Source organism: Lampetra planeri, chromosome 5 (genome assembly GCF_965212315.1).
Source record: "Lampetra planeri chromosome 5, kcLamPlan1.2.h2, whole genome shotgun sequence".
NCBI classification, from domain to species: Eukaryota; Metazoa; Chordata; class Hyperoartia; order Petromyzontiformes; family Petromyzontidae; genus Lampetra; species Lampetra planeri.
The window spans coordinates 5,598,052-5,618,285 of NC_136111.1; the positions used below are offsets into that span (position 1 = coordinate 5,598,052).

General features: G+C 49.1%; 1 protein-coding gene across 1 annotated transcript; it reads right to left on the bottom strand.

The window, feature by feature from the left end:
* Positions 1-302: 302 nt before the first annotated feature.
* LOC144719196 (tryptophan 5-hydroxylase 1-like) lies at positions 303-17,113 on the bottom strand. The gene is made up of 8 exons (XM_078595090.1): positions 16,114-17,113; positions 14,759-15,031; positions 12,264-12,331; positions 10,114-10,304; positions 8,525-8,660; positions 6,741-6,867; positions 4,007-4,134; positions 303-915 (listed from the first exon to the last, which is right to left on the bottom strand). Exons 1-8 carry the CDS (start codon positions 16,411-16,413, stop codon positions 735-737), a joined length of 1,404 nt encoding a protein of 467 aa, XP_078451216.1. The 5' UTR covers positions 16,414-17,113; the 3' UTR covers positions 303-734.
* Between the last annotated feature and the right edge of the window lie 3,121 nt (positions 17,114-20,234).

Genomic DNA, 20,234 nt, shown 5'->3' on the forward strand with positions numbered 1-20,234 from the left:
CTCTCTAAGGCGATGACAGGGACCGAAGCTGCCCGCTTGAGATTCGTTGACAATGGAAACTGCTTGCCTATGATTGGTCCATTCTAGATTTGTAGTTTTCGTGACTGCAAGGATCCATACTCTTGGTTCTTTCAGTAAAGTCACGTGGGTAAAGAAAATAATAAATAAAAATGAAAGATACAAATAAATTAAATCACGACGTTTCGTCAATAAATGATTGCTTGTGTTGCAATGGAAACGTCGTGATTTAATGTATTTCTTTTTAATTTTTATTTATTTATCTATTATTTTCTTTACCTCCGTGACTTTACCGAATGAATCAAGAGTATGATTGGTTTATGAACTCTGATCGCTAACACGGCATTGACGCTCTCCGAAACCAAACCCAGGCAACCAGTTCTAACCAAGCAATCACTCAAACTTAAATGCTGTACCTACCCTTAACCCTACCGTTTCCTCTAAACATATCCCTTTGGCACGCGTCTATCCCTAAAACCATTCCTTACCATCATACCCTAATACTGACTCGATCTGGAATCACAGCTTTAATTTCATACTGGTCATCGTTTAGTCCCAGGTAATACTTTCTTAGCCAGCTAGTACTTTATTGATGGCTAGCAGGCCATAACACTTTTTTCATCAGGCTTGTCCATCGAATCTAACGCCAACACCAACAACAACAAAAACCTCCTTAATATTCTCCCACTACGGCGGACGAGTTGAGACTTGGAGCATCACGCGGCCCCGCTCACGGAGAGCTCGTTGAGAGCCGTGTAGGCTGGGTAGAGCCGGTCACGGAGGTCGGCGACAGCTTGGGCCACACTCGCCGGATCCCGCAGGGTGCGCACGCCCTGGGAGTACGGCTCATAGCGCAGGGCCCAGCCTCGTCGCGCCGTACACTCCGCTGCCTGCCAACTGCGGGACACAGCAACGGCAGCGAAGAAGCCGTCGAAGGTAAAGCGGTCGTCACGGTGTCGCCACTTGAATGCCTCACTTGATGCAGCAAATCTGGCTGTGACGGTCCCACCTGATGACAGAGACTTGTGTTGCCTCCGAAACGTCGTGATTTTATTATTTTATTTTTCATTAATTTTAATTTCATTTTTTACCTACGTGACTTTACCAAAAGAACTAAGAGTATGAATCCTTGCAGTCACGAAAGCTTCAAATCTAGAATCACAGCTCATCTCCATCATTCTATTATGCTGCTGGGGTCCAGCCAAAGGAGGACCCCCCCCCCCTCCCCAAAGCCCTCTCCCACCCCAGTGGCAGCAGCTGTGTATATTCGTCTGCCAGTTGGGGGGTGGGGGGAGCAAGGTTTGCGTTGTGTTTTTTTCCCGATTACCGTTCAGTCATTTGCAAGTCGTACCGTATTCTCCGGGTTGCAATGTAGAGCAAAAGTTGGGGTGCTTCGAGTAATGCGGAGAATACGGGCGGTTAAATTTGGTAAATTTGGACGATGATGCCGCCGGCACACGTGGGCTAACCCTACCCTGACTGCGTCCTCCAAAAACGACCCTCTTTGTCCGATAGCAGCAATGTTCCCTTTAATTGTATCGGGTGAGAGTCCGTTAAAACAATGGATCCCCCCCTAAGTCCCGGTTTTTGAAAGCGCATTTTCTGAGTATGACATATGCTATGAGCTCTGTTGAATGGTTGTGAATGCGCAAGTCACAATGATTCTTTTTTTTAAATTCCTAAAGCTTTAACCTTCATGGGATCTCTTTCTGCTCAGGCCTTCAAAGGGAGTCTGTTAATTCACCACGTTGACCTTCGCATGCTATTTAAATTCATAGGCTCAATCTCCAATGCAAGGCTATACATTTTTACGTCACTTACACATCTCATGATTCGTTAAGCCTCTTTGTCTATCGGGCCCGCATCGCCTTGGCACAATGACCGTTTGTGTGAAAGGCTCGCTACACTCAAGAATTCCAATTTAATTCGGATCTCTTCCGCCATTAGCAAACCGCATTCTGCAATTCTTTATTTCCACAGGCCAAAGAGAACGGATTTGCGGTGTAGCAAGGGCAGAGCCGTACAAAGGTGCAACATCTTCATCGAATTTCAACGGCAGAATCGCGCAAATTCAAATATGAGGACGAAGCCACTCCAGCACACGGAGTTGATTCGGCCAAACTTTTCCCACACCTCCATTTCTTAAAATGCAGGAATTGTCGAGCGGCCCGGCTAATGAACATCGCTGCGTTCTATTGACAACAACAACAACAAAAACAACGTTGATGTCCCACAAAGTGGGACTCATTTTTTATCAGCCCCCTGAGGGTTGACGGTGGTGGTCAAGACGGAGGGAACACACCGAGAGGACGATCGACGCAGCGATGGAACACTGGAATCAAACTCGCGTGTTTGCCCAAGATGCATCGTTGTATCGCACGATCGCGAGAGAGATGGCGACGGCCCAGGGAAGCCTTCATCCAGCAGTGGATTAATCATGGCCGATGACAATGGTGATTTGAACCTTGCAATTGTGAATCGAGTGCTCTTTGACACGGGGGCAGTCTTTTATATACGTGCTCGTTTTGATCGCGTGTGGTGCAATACCGCGTGCGAAAAAAGCTCAGATACTTCAACAACAGCATGAAGCAGGGGTGGCTAAAATTACTTGAACACCGTGTTAGCAATTTGTGTGCCGGGGGGCGGAGGGGTGGTATTTGTGAACATGGTGACCTGGCTAACATCAGTTTGCCGCGTATCTGAACTGGTCCTGGGCTTCCCCTAGGTCGACTCAGCCTTAAACGAGTACACTGCCTGGTGCAGTCTAAACGACAGCACTGGGTGAAAAAACAGCTGCCCGGGCGGCGCGCGTGCCACACCAACCCCCCCCCCCCCCCCGCGTGCCTCACTCGCCATGAAAGGTGCTCGCTGCAGAGCACTTGACCCGGGAGCCTGCGTGGGCTGTGCGGGGGACGTTTGCCTTTGTGTGCGAGCTGCTGCCCGTGCCTAAATTAGCAAATATTGACGAAAGCGGTCCCCGTTGGAAACAGAATGACCGTTGAAAGGCGACGTGACATTGGAAGGTGAAATTCTCTGGTGACCTTCGTGAAGAGTTTAAAGCAATGGATCGAGCTGTGATAGGAAAACAAGAGACTCTGGGTAACTTTTTTTTTATGCTGCAGAACAAATGTAGACGCTCTCCTCTTTGTGCCGTAAAATGTCAGGGCTAAATACTAATCTGGCTCTACGGCGTTAAAATGGCAATACTCTCTCTCTCTCTCGACGTCCGTCTAGTGGTGTGAAATTTGATGTGAAAGCGTCACGCCACTTGGCAACGCGATGGGCAAGCGCACGCACGGTCTGGTTCACTTTCGCATTCGAATGCGAGGCGACGCACGCTGGCCACTTTCGTGGAAACGCAAGCTTCACGTAATCACGGCGAATTGATAAACACTGCGAATTGCAGAGGTATTCATTGGAATAAGTGTGCAAACAAACGGTGACCTGCCTACTTGTGCAATCTTCAGCACGGTGTTGCGATGACATGCCGCAGTTTTGACCATGCTGTGAAGCCTTTTCAGCTGCCCTTGTCGAGCTATTTCTCGGATGGAGGCCTCCCAAAGCTGTCGGTTGTGAGGCTTGTTTGACCATACTTCACCACGCTGGAAGTTGAACTCAGGCTGTGAGGTATACAAAGCAGTGCGCTAACCACTGTGCCACCGCTCCCCACCAACAAGCAGCCCTTCTGCCAATCCACCGCTGGATGAGGGTCATTTAACCATACTTCACCGCGCTGGTCAGTTGGTGAAGTTGATGAGCAAAGAAGTAGCGTAACAACAATGGACTTTGCTACGCTGCACTGCCCTCTGCTGCCCACCACGTAGCCCCGCAGCAGCCTATAGCAACCCGTTATACAGAGTTCTCGCCCATCCAATCCACCAAACAGGCTCGGGCCCTGCTTAGCTTCTGAGATCTGACGAGATCAAAAGACCAACGGTGCGCCCGGCCATCGGCCAAGTGCACCGTTCGTGAGTTGGCAATGATGTACCTCGCATGAGACAGCGCCTCTTCCAGGCTTGTGATGGCGACGTCGTGGGGACCCACAGGGTCTCCGGGTTCCGAGCAGACGGGGAGACCCGCCTGGCGGAGTGCGAACTCGCACACGCTGTAGAAACTCTGCGAGAGACGTGGGCACAACGCGGGGCTCGTTACTCACACGATCATATTCCATCGAGATCAAATTTGCCTTTGTGCGGGGAAGTCTGGGAATGTTGTTTTAATGATCTACCGTATTGGGACAACTTCACAAAGGGTGGACTTTCACTTATTGCGCAGTGAAGTTGGGGTGGAATTACATTACTCTTCTTATCTGCACTAAACGGGTGTACAGCACGCGGATAATGAGGATTGCGGTGTCTCGTATTTAATTTTTAAAAATCCCTAACAATCGGAAGAACTTCCAATCAGGGCTTCCTTCTACTAATTTGTGTTGTCAGTAATCAGCTATGCTATTGGTAATTTTTTACATCATTCTGCCATATTTTTGGTTCTTTCGGTAAAGTCATGTAGAAGGGAAATATTTTTATTTATTTATTTTTTTCTCTTCTACGTGACTTTACCGAAAGATCGACGAATATGAATCCCTGCAGTCACGAAAGCTTTAAATCAAAATCATTCTGCCAGTGAAAAACTTCCAAGAAAAGTTCAAAAAAATCCAAGTTTACATGAAAATCCTAATATTTCTTGGGCAAGGCCAGTCAATAAAAAACGTTATTTCTGGAAACGCCCTGTAATTACAAATGTATACGGCAGTCTTGTTTGCTACTGAATTCAGTATTCAAGTCAATAATACTTTACTAAACTACGGGCAGATCCTGAAGTTTTATTTTACATTTTCTGACCTCGCAATCAAATGGTAAATATATCAGCTTCACTGTCACAAGAGTTGCAGTTAAACAACATCGCTTAAATGGAGAGGCGTTAGACAGCCACTAGTTAAAACTTAATATGGTCAATAATATATACCTGAGTAATAAATGGCATTCTCATCGTGAGTTGACACTGAGCAGCACTACAATACATGGCACCACGCTCTAAAGCGCATAGGCTGCCTGCAGTTATTGACCTTGATGACTTTGAAGACCCAAGTGAAACTCGAGATGATCAATCTCTGTAAATGAGAGCCATCGTATCCACGTTCTTGACCTACACGCTGTAGTCTAACTGCTGTGGCAGCGCCTTATGTTTGTTCCCAAGATGCAATTTTGCCGCATACTTTCTGTAATTTTAATAATTACGAAAAGAAAACATCACCATAATTACCACTAGAATCACAGCCGTGACCACCACGGCCATCATCACCATACCACTATCATACCACTATCTCTACTAGCTAGTGTAGAACTGGCATGCAGTTGCCATCGACTCGGGGAACGAGCAAAGTTACCTACCCGAGTGACAGATGGAGAAGTTGTGACGACTTGTGACGTGCCCATTGTTCCCTCCTGTAACGCTGAATTCGGTAGCAATTCTAACACACCACCTTGGCCATTTGTGGTCCACCTACTACACCTGCGACTGATGAAAAGCCGCTCCCCACCGAGCGACCGTGGCTACCAAAGCCAAACGTTGGGAAAGCGTCTCCCGGCATTGCCCGACGCTTCGCTCATCCGCTGGTGGCGTCTCGAGACGTCCACAGCGCCGCTCCCGCAACCCCTCAACCTGCTTCACCAGCCTCGGCCACCAACGCAATACTACACGGTTGCCAATCACCCCACCAACACGAACAAGCAATAAGAAGCCCTTTGTTTTAAGAGCGACTGCGAAGAAGAGTCGCTTCTTCGCAGCGATCCTTTAGTTCGCACGGCCCAATCTGTCCAAGCCACCCTCAGAGAGGGAGAGAGCGATGGAGAGAGAGAGAGAGCGGCTGCAGTGAGTCAAACCAACTATTGCACAGCCCAGACGTTTCTCCCCGGCAAAACTTTCTGTCCTATCTATACAGGGACCTGAAGCAACGAACGGCGTGGTCGTGGGAACATGTTGCTGTTTTGTTTGTTGAAGTGGCTGCGTCTGGCTGGATTCAGGAATAAGAAGTTCACTTTTCTGCCGGGATATCCTCGTGAGATTGAAAGTGGAGCGGCCATGTGGAGGCTCAAGACTTTGTTTCCTCCGTCTGCGGCTGACCGCATCGCTCGATAGAGCAAAGACACCCGCCGTGTCCGCACGGCGTCTTTGAGGTGTGGTCGCATTTAGACGGCGCTTATATAAATCCAACTCGTATTGCGCAATTGTACATACGGGCAATTTCGGGAAGCGATGCTTGCCAGGATTTTCACATCGCTTTCGGAGTCGGGCAATGCAATGTGAATTTTTCACAGTTTGACTCTCTCTGACGATTTACAGGCACCCTCTTGCACGAAATGTTTGCGGTGTACGAGCTGCGCGCACACCTCACCATTGAGACCCCCCCCCCCCTTCCCTTAACTCTTGTATCGAATCCCACGTGGAGGTCAGGAGCCCCTTCTCAACTCCGGTGGAAAGACTATTTTTCTCGCGTTACAGGAACGAATCGTCGCCATCCGTTATGAGTAGAAGCCGCAAGCAGCTGGGCCAGTTCCGTTCCACGTCGCTACCACGCGCCTTGGCGTTACGCGGCATGACGCGCGAGGTCTCGCTCCACGTGCTTCTTCAGGAACTGTTCTGTTTGACCATCGAACCCACAGTTTGTATTGTGGCGGGCGTTTCAGGCACGTGGATATTGCGTTCCGTGGAGAGGAAGTGACCTTTGCGAGGAGCTGCACGTCGGCGTTTGAGGAGCCCAGAGAGGCGAGTCCCATGTCCTGCACGGCACGCGCCACTGGGCCGATCGTGAGAAGCGGCACGAGCCCGAGCAGCAGTCCGCACACGTCCCTGTGCGCACGCGAACAAAGGCAAACGTCCCCACCACCCCCATATCGCCTTTAGCAGGCTGGTTTGGCCAAGTGCTTCGAGCGAGAACCTGTGGGTTCAATGACGGCTGGCACGGCACGCAAAGAGCGTGGCTGACCGACACATCCACGCACTGGGCTCAAGGGCTCAGGCTACGCACCAATTCCATAACAACCATCCCTCGTGGGCTTCAATAGGAGAGGGTGTGCACAACTTCATTAATAATCTTCAAACTAGAGCAAGGGAAATGCATGCACCAGTTGATATTCAGGTCGGGGTAATGGTAGCATACAGGCAGCAATGGCCATCTGCTACCAATAGATGACAGCATTATGCCTCCCCAAATGTACACGCACAGCCCTTCTGTTCAATCAACCGCCTTACGAGGCCCTCACCGCGCTGTGGCGGTTGTCTTGTCCACACCTCACCGGGCTGGTCAGTGCGGTGAGGTGGACGCAGGGAGATTCGGAGTGAGAGCATTTTGACAAATCAACGGGTGTATTTTTCTGCACCGCCCTCTGCTGGCAACATGGGCCCACGGCAGTCTTCAACGACTTATTTTTGCACGAATGTGAGTCACCATTAATTCCAGATATAGTTTGATCATACTTCACCACGCCGGTCACCGTGGGATGTAGGTGGGCACCATAGGTGGTGGGCGGATAGAAGTGCAGTACAACAATGGACTTTTCCGCACTGCCCTCTACAGACTACCACGGCTCGTGACAGCCGAGCGTGTGTCGTGGTCACCCAACCCAAGAACCATCCAGGCTCAACATCCCTGCTTAGCTACAGAGATGTGACAAAACATTGGGCACATCCCAGGTGATTGTTGTCAGAGGCTGAATCATAAACACACGTGCACTCTAACATGCAGACGCATTCACGCCCGTGCACACTCGTACTGGGATGACAATCGACATTCATGCACAGACATAAAGCACACACAAAGACAAGCATCTGTATAATACACACCGACACATATGCTATGACAGTCATGCACACACACACTGGCATGTAAACGGACAGTCACACTCTGAGAAACACACACACACACAGGTGTGGTGGCGGACGTCTGTAATCCAGCACTGTGGAGGCGAAGGTCGGTGGATTGGACAAATGTTACCAAACTCTCTTTCATCATGGGGCCTCCGTTACCAACCTCTCTTTCATCATGGGGCCTCCGTTACCAAACTCTCTTTCATCATGGGGCCTCCGTTACCAACCTCTCTTTCATCATGGGGCCTCCGTTACCAAACTCTCTTTCATCATGGGACCTCCGTTACCAAACTCTCTTTCCATTGGCGTCGAGGTCCTCTACCGTGGCTCGCCAGGAGAAGGCAATAGAGTACAGTATGGGATAGAGTGTTTCTCCCTCGCGCACATGGTAAACCCACGTGGTAAACCCTCCAGGTATTCCAGTTTCCTCCCACATGTAAATGCCCATTCATTGGCTGAAAATATCTTTAATGCATAGAGGACCGCAGAGCCTGGGCAATCGTTGGCGCCAGCGCAACGCCTTCCTGCTTGTCTGTGGTTCCTCCCTCTCGTACGTCACTAGTTATTATTTTTTCCCCCATGATGATTAGCATGGTTATCTCTGCGTGCATGCGTGCGGTTTCGTCTCACTCCACCGTACGTGCGGTGCGCTGGGTGCGCGACGCTGCCGGGGCACGCGTGGAGGGAGCAGGGTAGCACGCGGAAGGCGAGGGCCGAGAGGAGGGCGCGGGCGGGCGGAGTGCCCGGCACGGGCCACAGAGAGAAGCCGGTGTGACCTGCGGACAGAGAGGGAGAGAGACAGGGTTGGGGCTCGTCACCGTCAGATTCGTCGCTGTTTATATTTTACTGCACAGTGCTTTGCATGTGGAAAAGCGCTATGATAATTAAATGCATTGTTGATTTTTTTTGTTTCGATTTCTGTTCTGCTTCCTTTGTTTGTTTTCTTGCCTTGGTAACTTTGGTTAACCCTGTGGCGAGATGTTAACTGCCTCGCCTGGTATACGGGAGGTCGTGGGTTCGATCCTGATCCCGACCCTGACGCCTGCTGTATATTTGGAGTTTGCGTGTCTCTCTCTCATCATCATCACGGTGGCTAGGAGATGTTAACTACCTCGCCTGGTATGCAGGAAGTCGTGGGTTCCATCCTGATCCCGACCCTGACGCCTGCTGTATATTTGGAGTTTGCGTGTCTCTCTCCCGGTGGGCGCGTGGATTTTTCTCAGGGTGCTCCGGTTATCCCCTCCACATTTAGAATCAACAACACGCGCTCAGAGTATTTGGCTGCTATACATTTCCACGTGATAAGCCAACTTCGTTGAGCTGTCATTTGTGGCCCAGGTCGCTTCTGAAAAAGGGCTACATAGCTCAGTGGACATTACCTGGTAAAATAAAAAATGCTTAGTTTAGGTTGACCCAGGTCACTCTTGCAAATGATTCTATATCCTGGTCTCTTGTAGTTTTCAACTGGTTAAACAATATTGAACTTGAAATCACTCACTCATCATCTAACCCACTCATTCACACACTCACTCTTGTAAATGAACCTCACCTGGCCTTTTGATTTCTCTCCAGGTTAAAACAAACTAAACCTGAAACTTAAAACATCACCTGTAAACGTCACCTATTATATACATATAATTTGTTTATGTTGTATGCTGTTGAACTTCTTTCGCACAGCACGTAGCCAACCCTGGTAAGTGGATGTGCTGGGGAAGGACATCAAACTAAACACAAAACGCAGTTACATGGTAACAATAGCATTATTGGGTACTGGGGGTTTGCGTGTTTCATTTTCTTGGTTCTTTCAGTAAAGTGACGTGGAAGAGAAATAATAAAATAAATAAATTTCTTAAAATAAAACAATATTATTTCCCTTCTACGTGACTTTACCGAAAGAACCAAGAATATGAATCCATGCAGTCACGAAAGCTTTCAATCGAAGTTTGTGTGTTTGTTGTTGTTGTTGCGAGTGCTTTAGCACCGCTACCAACGCAGCAGCAGCAGCATCACCACCAAAACAAATAATAATAATAACGATGACGATGATGTGTTCATCCTTCATTGTGGGGCTGTACTCGTTGTGAGATTGGCCATGGCCGTAGCGCGCAAGCACGGCTCGGCTCGGCACGGCACGGCACGGCTCGGCACGGCTCGGCATGGCACGGCTCAGCTCGGCTCGGCACGGCTCGGCACGGCTCAGATCGGCACGGCTCGGCACGGCACGCTCACCGTGCAGCAGCTGCGACACGTGGCTCGCCTGCGGAACCTCGCTCGCGCAGTAGGCGGTGACCGTGAGCTCCTCCAGTGCCGCGCGGAGCTCCGGCTCTGCCCCAGGGGCACCCCGCACGGCCGCCTCCAGGGCGCTCCGCCACGCGGCGTTCTCCCGTGCCGAGTACTGCAGCACGGGCACCGGCTCGCGGCTGCAAGGGTAGGGCCGGAGGAGAACGAGGAGAGATGAAGAATCGACACTGATGGAGTGGACTGGGTTGTGCGATATTAACTGGTTTGGTGCTAATATTTGAAGCTTTCGTGACTGCAAGGATTCTTAGGTTTTTTTCGGTAAAGTCACGTAGGTAAAAAAATTAAAATTAATACAAGTAAAATAAAAATAAAATAAAAATCACGAACAGATAGGTGGAATTCCTCCCCGTAGAGGGTGTTAAAACCTAAGAATCCTTGCAGTCACGAAAGCTTCAAATCTAGAATTAACACCCTCTACGGGGAGGAATTCCACCTATCTGTTCGTGATTTTTATTTTATTTTTATTTTACTTTTATTAATTTAAATTTTTCACCTACGTGACTTTACCGAAAACACCTAAGAATTGGTGCTAATAGTGGCCACTTTCACCAGGTAAGGCCCACTGAGCTATACGGCTATTTTTTTAGAAGCGACCTGGCCTGTCACAGGGGAGCCCAACGGAGTGGCTTATTGTGTGGAAATTCACACCAGGCAAATACTTTAAACACATGTTTTTAAATGTGGAGGGAACAACCGAAAAATTCCACGGGGAGAGAACATGCAAACCCCTAATATACATAATACAGTTATTTTGGGGTTAGATCGCGTAAATAGAAATGTGTCGTTAAACCCGCCACCACCCGACACAGCCAATTAGTAAGCTTTGTCATATAAACAGAACGTGCCAATTCGTTACTCGTACAGCACGCCGGTGTGTTGGAGAGCAAACATTTACAATCTTAGTACGACGTTTCGCCAGCAATTACAACTGGTCTCATACAGGCGTTAGGGTTGGGATCGAACCTATTCGTGTAGTCGTAATATTCGCGTAGTAACCATACAAAGTAGTCATAAGCAAACTAAGGAAAAAGCTTAGAGCCCCAAATATCTTAGGGAGTGGGAGAGGGGGTGGGGGCAGACAACTGAATTAATAAATGCACCGAATATCAGCTCGAACTCATCAAAAATATATTTAATAAACTTATAAAATATGTTTAATGATTAACATTTTTTTAATAACTGAAATGTAATTAATTCCCCTATAACCTTAATTAATTCAAACAACTGTGATATTATTGAATTGTGTAGATTTTTGAGAATATGTAGTCACGTGATGGTAGCAAACCAGAACTGATGCTTAATGCCCCCAGTGGGCTTCATCACCACTCACTGTATATTGTATTTATTTCAAAGAGTTCATAACATAAGCAGTACTTAAGTTCTCGGGGGAAGGGGTCGGAGGTAATTTCCGGAGCTCTGCCCTGGAAAGCTCCGGTATAAATTAAGCTCTGAACACAATTAAAGTTTATTGTTCGGAAGGTGACACCTTAGGGCAGTGTTCCATCACTAATTTTCAGAGGGGGGGCCACTTTCGCGCACAAGACATCATCAGTGTGAGGAGGGCCGCCGCACATTTTGAAACCATTGGGGTTTGCCAGCAGCAAGATGGGGAGTGTCGCCACGTGTTGTGTATTGTCGGGGGCCGCACTAAAGGCCACCAGGGGTCCTCAGTGGCCCGCGGGCCCCTTGCAAAGAAGAACGCCGCTTTGGGGTGGAGTCCTCATCATTAGCCATACGGACACTAGCTTCAGGAAATAGCGTAATTATACTCAGCCATTTATCAAATATTCACTGTTTCTGAAAAAATCGGCTTTGGGATGATTGACCAATTGACGCGAAACGAGTGTTCTGTTTGTGGTCGGTGACAACAAAATAATCGCTCGCACAGATGGCCCACGAACCCTAATTGCTCTAGAGCCCCCGAAGGCCAACCCAAAGTGCATGATGGAATCGGTGACATTCAATCCCGCAGGACGTCCACACTTAGCGAGTTAATCTACTTCATGAATATTGTTTACAGCATTACCGGTGTTGTGTGTTTTTTTTGTACTGCGGTACCTGCATACGCGGTGACTTACAATTTGTATTGAAGAGCGAGCTCAGAGAAGTACGCCCTCCTGCCTTCATCAAGTTCGGAGCAAAATTCCTGGAGAAAAAACAAGGAAAATCGAGATTATACTTTTTGTTTTCCGTGCAGGGAGGCACGTGTTTGTGTGTTTATGCGTAGTGTAGCGCTACGAAAGGCCAACACCAGTGACGATTATCTACACTGGTCCGGGACACCCCTAGATCGACTCAGCCTCAAATGAGTACCTGGTGCGATGTGTAAACATCGTCACCGAGGAGACAAAGGCGGCCGGGCGTGGTGCTGGCCACCCACCCCCTCGTGTGCCATGCCCCGGGCCTTCCGAGGTGCTCGCTAACAGCACTTGCCCCCAGCTATATGGGTGTTCTTTATCTTGGTGGGGATATGTGAAGCGATGGTGGAGTCGTAGTCAACGCACCGCACTACGAATCCAGCAACCCCAGTTCGACTCCCGGCCGTGGTTGATAAGAGCAGCAAATATCTCAAATAAGTCATTGGACTGAGTCGGCTTTTAGTGAGCACCTGGTGCTGTGTGACAACATGCTCACTGGGTAGACAAAGGCAGATGGGCGTGGTGTTGGCCTCGCGTGTGCCGTGCAGACCTTCATCGGTGCTTGCTAAACGACACTTGCAGTCTGTGTTGGCTCTACGCGGGAACTCTCTATTCGCTTGTGTTAGGGAAAGCGGAGATGGAGGTTGGCTCGTGACTGCGGGGTGTGATGTATGGTTTTTCATCAGTGTGTGTGTGTGTGAAATAATCCATGTGACAGCTGCTTTCCACGAGGCATGCTGAGAAGCTTGCATAACCCCCCCACCCCCCTGCAGATTTAAGCAAATGGAATCCCATACAAGCACAATATTTCCTGTTATTTTGCCACAGCAGGGAATTTCAACATGATGTAATACTTGGCTTTATTGACCCAGGCAGGTCCTTTTATACCATCGCTGGACAGGCGTTTAGGGTTTGTCGATGGTTGTACAAATCGCTTTTTTAATCTCTAGTGGAGATGCGGTGGGGTGGAGCGGAGGCGCAGTGATTAGCGCGCTGCGCTATAAGCACTGCCACCTAAGTTAACTTCCCGGCAATGACCGACATCAGCGGGTCGTGATATCTGAAGCGGTGTCATGCCCATGTAATTTTTTTGCCAAATAAATGATTGAATCATCCACTAAATGACGCGGTAAAATGCTTTTAAATTGTTATTTGTATCCACGGGTAAATAAATATATACAAAGGATAAAGTGCACGCGTGATCTTGGCTCCTGCTCATGAATTCTCACGCGAATTCGCTTATGTCAGATAATTGCACTTAGAGACTCATTTCTAATTTGTCTCTCTGCAAAAATGTTTGAGAATTAATGTTTTAATCTCACCACCGACGAAATGTAAATCGTGTTACTCGAGCCTCGGCTGGAACTGTTTACATCTGCCACTGCCTCGCTCTGTCACGCAGGAAATGCGGCGTGGTGTTACACCCAGTCTTGAAAAATCTTTAAAGCCCGCACCGGTGGCGAAGAGATTTGTTGGTAAGAATTTGATCAATGCATTTCCACGAATGAATAATAATAATAGTAATACTAAATTAGCGTGTCAATCGTGATGGATGGTGGAGGGATAATGACAAGAATGTTGCCATTAAACTACCCCTGTGGCCGAACTCATAAATAAATACTGAATGTATCATAATACGTCACTGCCCGCCGAGATCATTCGCTGGCTGCGCTTCAGAGATTTACTCCTGGAGCTGTCAAATGTTTCACTCACCAACCTCGACATTAGCACATCAACGTTACCGAGAAACTACCCCCCCCCCCTCCTCCCCCCGTACGAAATAAAGACACTGATCACTGCAGAGCTTTTTCAAAACGATGCATCTTGAGTAGCCCCATGGACAGGCACCTCTGTCCATAGACCACGAAGAGCGGCGTCAATGTGTTCATTACTCGGAGCATTTATGGCCGAGATGAGTCAAATGATGTGACGAGAGACCACGTGTGTCACGTGACGGATTGTTTGAGCAGTCTCACGTGAGGACCCTGATGAACTGTTGGTTATTGCTCGGATTCTAACCCGGTGGTGGTGGTGGTGGTACACTGGATTTGGCACGGGCATTTAACGCTCGCTAATAGACGCCAATCCATCTCAATCGTATAGGTATAATGTTTATTTTGTGGTTTGTTTAATTCCCAACAAAACCTAGGTGTTGTTGTTTTTTTTACGCGTGTGAATTCAATGGTAAAACCCGAGAGCAAGACCGATCCGCTTCATTTGGTATATTCCCATGAATGTCATTGCGCGAGTCTACGGGATGCATTTTCTCACCGATCATTTTCTGAGTTGCGGCTAAAACTGAGCTCGGCACGTGACTAGAAACCACAGCCGCGAAGATGACAATTACAGTGGATGTGGTGTGCCGGGAAAACACACACGCACAAAAAAAAACCCCGGCTCAGACGCGGACGACATTGAGCTGCGACGAGACTCACTTCCGAAGACGAGACGTCGTCCCACCGCACCGCGGCGAACACTTCCTCCAGGTGGAAAATGTGCGTCGGGAATGGCACGAGCGTGTTGAGGGCTCCGCACGACTCTGCCGCTCCCTCGATCGTCGCCCGGGCCTCCTGGACGCCGCCGGGGGCTTCCTCGACTCCTGCAGGCACCGCCGCAGCCTCGGAGACCTCCCCTTGAAGATCCAGGCAGAACTCGATGAGCGGCTCTGAGCCTCGCCAGCGCAGGCGAACTCCCTTCACTTCATTGGCCTGCAGAGTGGGTGGTGGGTGGTGGGGCGGGGGAGCACGACACACCGCAGCATGGGGACACCACACCATAAGCCAGGCCACACCACACACCACACCACTCCACACGCCACGCACGCGACACACCGCGCCATGCAACATGCCACTCCACGCCACACCACACGCCAGATGTCACACCACACGCCACTCACGCAACACACCGCGCCATGCAACATGCCACACCACGCCAAACGACACGCCATGCCACACCACACATCATGACACACCACGCCGTGCCACACCACACGTCAGCCACAACACACAACACGCCACACGACACCACACGCCGCACCACGTGCCACATGAACCACTGCAATTACGGGCACACACACACCACCGACACGTGTAGGATGGTGGTGTGTGCGTGTGAGACTGACCGGAGCCTGATTGGTCGGCTCAGGCCACGGGTGGGTATCTTGCCTCGATGGCATTGACACCGCGTGCCTAGATTTCGCTCGTCACGACCCTCCCTAGTCTATGATTGCTGAGCAAAATCCCAAACGGGTTGGTGCGCTCCGCGTATATGCATCGTCAGATCGGGACTTAGGCTCGAGGTGCATCCATGATTAGAAAGAGAGAGAGAAAATTAATAATTATCACGGTCGATCATTTAGCGGCTATGACTTGTGTCAGTTTCCCGCGCGCATTGCAACCTTTGCCGGTGGTGGGAATGAATGGTTACAACACAATGTTGATTTAGTTTTTAGCTTTGAACAGAGCCACCGTGGTTCAGACGCAATATCCTTACCAATGACCTCTGGTGACCCAGCATCAGGACAACTTTTCAGCAAGTCTGGCTCCTGCTGATGAGACCCAACTGGTGGGAAACTCAAGCAGAGTTTTTATTCTTTAAACACGCTTGCGGGGGTGTTGGCTTGAAACCCCTCTAGTACCGATTGGCTCAAACATTAATGATTTGATGCGGAGAGACCGACGAATACCCGTTGAATGCATTCCGCGCAAACTCAAATCGTCTCGGACTGCCGCTGAACCGGCCAGGCAAAACAGCCCGACTCTCCCCGACATCGCCTCGCCGCCACGTTTACCTCGATCATAGCCAAGGTCCTGGCGAGGGCTCCCGTTGTGTCCGCGTCACCCTGGGGCGCCGAGGAGTAGTGGGGTCCACTGCTCACGGGGCCAGAGCTGCAGACACCGTTCGGCTGCCGCTGCTGCTGCTGCTGCTGTTGCTGACACCTCCATGGTGACCCGCGAAGGGTCTCGCCTCCGCACCGGCGTTGGCGAGACCCGCCGGAGCCGAGCTCCTTGCGGGAAGAGGCGTCGCAGAGCGGCAGGAAGGAGCAGAGACGGCCCAGCGTGTTGCAGCAGAGGACTTGGTCCAGGAACATTTTTTTGGAGCGAAGGTGAAAAATCGCCCGAAAGGTTTTTGAGAAATCGAGCGAATTGAGCGATGGATTATAAATTGAAGCACGGCGCACGCGTGTGTGTGTGTGTTAATTAAAATAGACGTCGGAAGTTAACGAACTGACGGAACTCATCGGTGTGCTCGTAACGATCAATTAGAAACGCACGCAAATCGACCGATGCATGCAAGTTGGTTTGGCACTTTAGAGGCGGGCAAAACTTCGTGTCAACGAACCGAATTGTGGAGCTACGTTGTGTTCTCCGGTTGTATAAAGCTAGACAGATTGGTCGTACGATTGCTGCAAATCTCGTAGCTAATTGTAAACGACCTAATTAGCTGATCACTCCTTCCAGGAGTAATTTACAAGTCGTGAGTGAGAACGAATGTTCTTAATGCGAAACCTGAGAAGACGAGCCTTAAACCCAATCCAACCAGGCAGAACGTGCTCGCAGGTGTTATGAATGAATCAATCAATGAAGGGCTGGATGAGCGAGTGCGTAAATGTGCGTTCTTCGGTGTACCCTTTCACCTAACGGAAACACGGCTCTTACCAAGCTGGAGAGGCTGTTTGAGCTATTCTAAGCACGGAGCAAATCAACCAGAGAACGACTGAGTGAATGGGTGAACGTTCTTAGCTGCACGAATGAATCACGGAATGGATCAGCGCAGGAGCAAGCAGCTGAATGAATGAACGTCCTCCAGCCGTCTGCCTATCTGTAATGTCTGTCTCTCTCCCCACCCCTCTCCACGCCGCTTATATAGAGAGCGGGCGCCCGCGATATCGCGACGAGATAGGCGCGCAACAGGACACCGTATCGGTTTGGCAGGAGTAAAAATAATATTCTAATCGCATGAGATGAAAAGCGAGCTCAAGTGAAGGGCGGAGAGTGGCGATTGCTGGAGGAGGTGACGCACGCAGCGGTGGAGTGGGCGCGTGGCAGAGAGCCGTGCTGGAAGTTGCCGTGCGGTTGTTGGGCTCATTAATAATTATAATAATAGTTCAATTTGTAACGCGCGCAAATTTGCAGACGTAGTGGTCGCAACTCAGAGTCGCTCGAAAGCATGATTGTAGAGGTGAGTTTTTAAGTCTCTCTTGAAGGAGGCGATTGAGGTGATGCTGCCAATGTGCAGAGGGATATCGTTCCAGACTGTTGTGGGGGGTGGTTGCGAGTGGTTGGGTTGGGTTTTTTCAAATGTCATCATTTGTGGGTGGTTGTGCAGTTGGGTTGGATGGGGGGGGGGGTATTGGATGGCCGAGGTATGTAAGTGCTTAATTGGTGGTTGTGGATGGCGGTGGGTGGATTAGGGTGGTTACGAATGATTTAGTGCGATTGTAAAGGAGTGAAGTTGAGGTGGTTCATGGTAGTAGGTTTATTCGTTTCTGTATTATGGTGGTGGTTGCGAGATGGTTGTGAGTGGCCGCAGGAATGCATTGGTAGTTCTAGTTTGGTTGTAATATGATAATTGGTTTTTTACCCTTCTATCTGGCAACAAAATTGACACCTTTTTACAAGGAGTCACGTTTGCATAGACCACAATACCTGCAGTCATAATACAAACAAAAGAACATAACTCTGATAATGTGCACTGTCCTTGAAGTTGATTGGTCCACACCCGAGACAGCTTTCTTTGAGCCTAGTCTCACATGGGTTGGACCAGATGACGCCAAAAGGCGCACAACTCAAAGACAATGCACCATCAGAGTATGAGAGCTAGCTCTGGTCCAACCCATGTGAGACTAGGCTCAAGGAAAGCTGTCTCGGGTGTGGACCAATCAACTTCAAGGACAGTGCACATTATCAGAGTTATGTTCTTTTGTTTGTATTATGACTGCAGGTATTGCGGTCTATGCAAACATGACTCCTTGTAAAAAGGTGTCAGTTTTGTTGCCAGATAGAAGGGTAAAAAAACAATTATCATATTTTTACTGGCAAATGAGGTTCCCAAAGTTGGTTGTAATAGTTGAGGTCGATTTGTCTGGATGGTTAATACACTTCACTACTAAACCTTAAATTCCGGGTTTCATAGCAGGTCATGGTCACGACCAGTGGCGAGTTCTACTATATCACAGCTGTAGCAGGGATCGAATACTCATCCAATATTGTCTGTGCCTCCCAAGCTCCAATCCGCAGGATCTCCGGGAATGGAGAGATATGTTTCCGGAGCTTAGCCCCCGACAGCTCCTTTGTAAAATTAATCCCTAAACTGTCGCAACGCATTCCTGCAATAAATATCAGTTGGTGTACGGAGCCTGAGATGCAAAGCTGAACTACAAGCAAATCACTGTCTACTTCATTTCAGTCTGAGTATACTCGATTTGGAGTGCCCCCCCCCCAGTGAACACATGGGGTATTTCTCCAGGTCACTCCGGTGTTCTCCCCCACATCAAACACGGACAACATCAAACCAACCCAATTGTCCATAACATGGCCCTCTTGGCAAAGTCCGTGCACTCCTTGAGTAAGGATATCGTTTGTAAGATGTCGCTTGGGATGGAGGCACGGTTTCTGAAGTGTACGCAGTCCGTTGCCTTACGATGTGGATTTATACAGAGACTCAATGCCGCGGCGGTAGACGTTGTGAAGACAAGAGTTGGATATATGTGTCCACCTCCGACTCGAACTTCGACGAGATCGGGGAGTCGATCGCAGGAACGACCGAGCAAGGTTGCAGGCAACAGCAGCAGCAGAGGCGGAAGAGCAACCGCGCCTTAAGGATGCTACAATCAATTTCGATTTAAAGCTTCTTTCGTGGCTGCGGGGATTCATCTCCTTGGTTCTTTCGGTAAAGTCACGTAGAATGGAAATAATAAAATAATAGAAATAAAACATAAGAAAATAATTCTCACGACGTTTCGGCCACAACGCAATTATTTTATTATGTTTTATTTTTATTATTTTATTATTTCCATTCTACGTGACTTTACCGAAAGAACCAAGAAGATGCTACAATAAATAACAACAACAACAACAACGACTGTGGAACATGGACATCCTGGGTCAAGGATGCATAGTCATTTATTCTGTGCATATAAACGGACAGCCGTAGGCAGCAGAGAAGTTGAAGATCTTGAGCCTGGACTTGAAGGGAGGCAAGGGGATCGACAGCACGGATGACTCGGGCAAGGCGGGCTCCGGAACATGGCACCAGTAGAGCAGAAAGAGCCACCGACGGTTCAGCGGGCTGTGTGGTGGGTGCCGCACGGGTACGTCAGATTACATTTGATGTTCCGTGGTCGAGACTAAGAGTGGAGTGCATTCAACGGAGGGAACGCGCACGGGAGCCCCGCCCACTGCAGAGACGGATCAATGGAACGTGCTTGCGCGCAGTTGCCAGCGGATCCGTTGCATCTTTAGACCGCGTGAGATGCCGACGACTTGGTGAGGAGGTGAGAGGTTCCTTATCCAGCAGCGGAGTTGTCGTGGCTGAGGATATTGTGCGCGAGTGAAGCCACTGGATCTGAGTGGGCGAGATGCGGGGGTCAGCGCAGTGTTCGAGCTTGTTGACTCGGCGTTGGTGAAGCGCGTTGCTGTGCTCGCTGACGTCACGGGGTATCTCATTGCTTCCTGTGACCTATCCCGCTTTGCCATTTCCCACCCCGCATTTATTGCGTGACACAAAGGCGTAAAGCAATTTTTATTTTGTTATCGCCAGCGTCGAACCAACTTTTAACCCTCGAAGTGAGCAATACTGGACTGCTGTATTATTTCTTTTTAAAAAATCAAGCGATGATGTTAGATAAAAAAAATTATCTACTAAATATTTATATTGTGAAATATATATTATTTGTTAAATATATCTATT

Coding starts and splice junctions, on each gene's coding strand:
- LOC144719196 (XM_078595090.1), bottom strand. CDS start 16,413: ATGTTCCTGGACCAAGTCCTCTGCTGCAACACGCTGGGCCGTCTCTGC. Junction 15,032..16,113: donor GGACCTTGGCTATGATCGAG/GTAAACGTGGCG, acceptor CCCACTCTGCAG/GCCAATGAAGTGAAGGGAGT. Junction 4,135..6,740: donor ACGTGCAGCTCCTCGCAAAG/GTCACTTCCTCT, acceptor CGTCTCTCGCAG/AGTTTCTACAGCGTGTGCGA.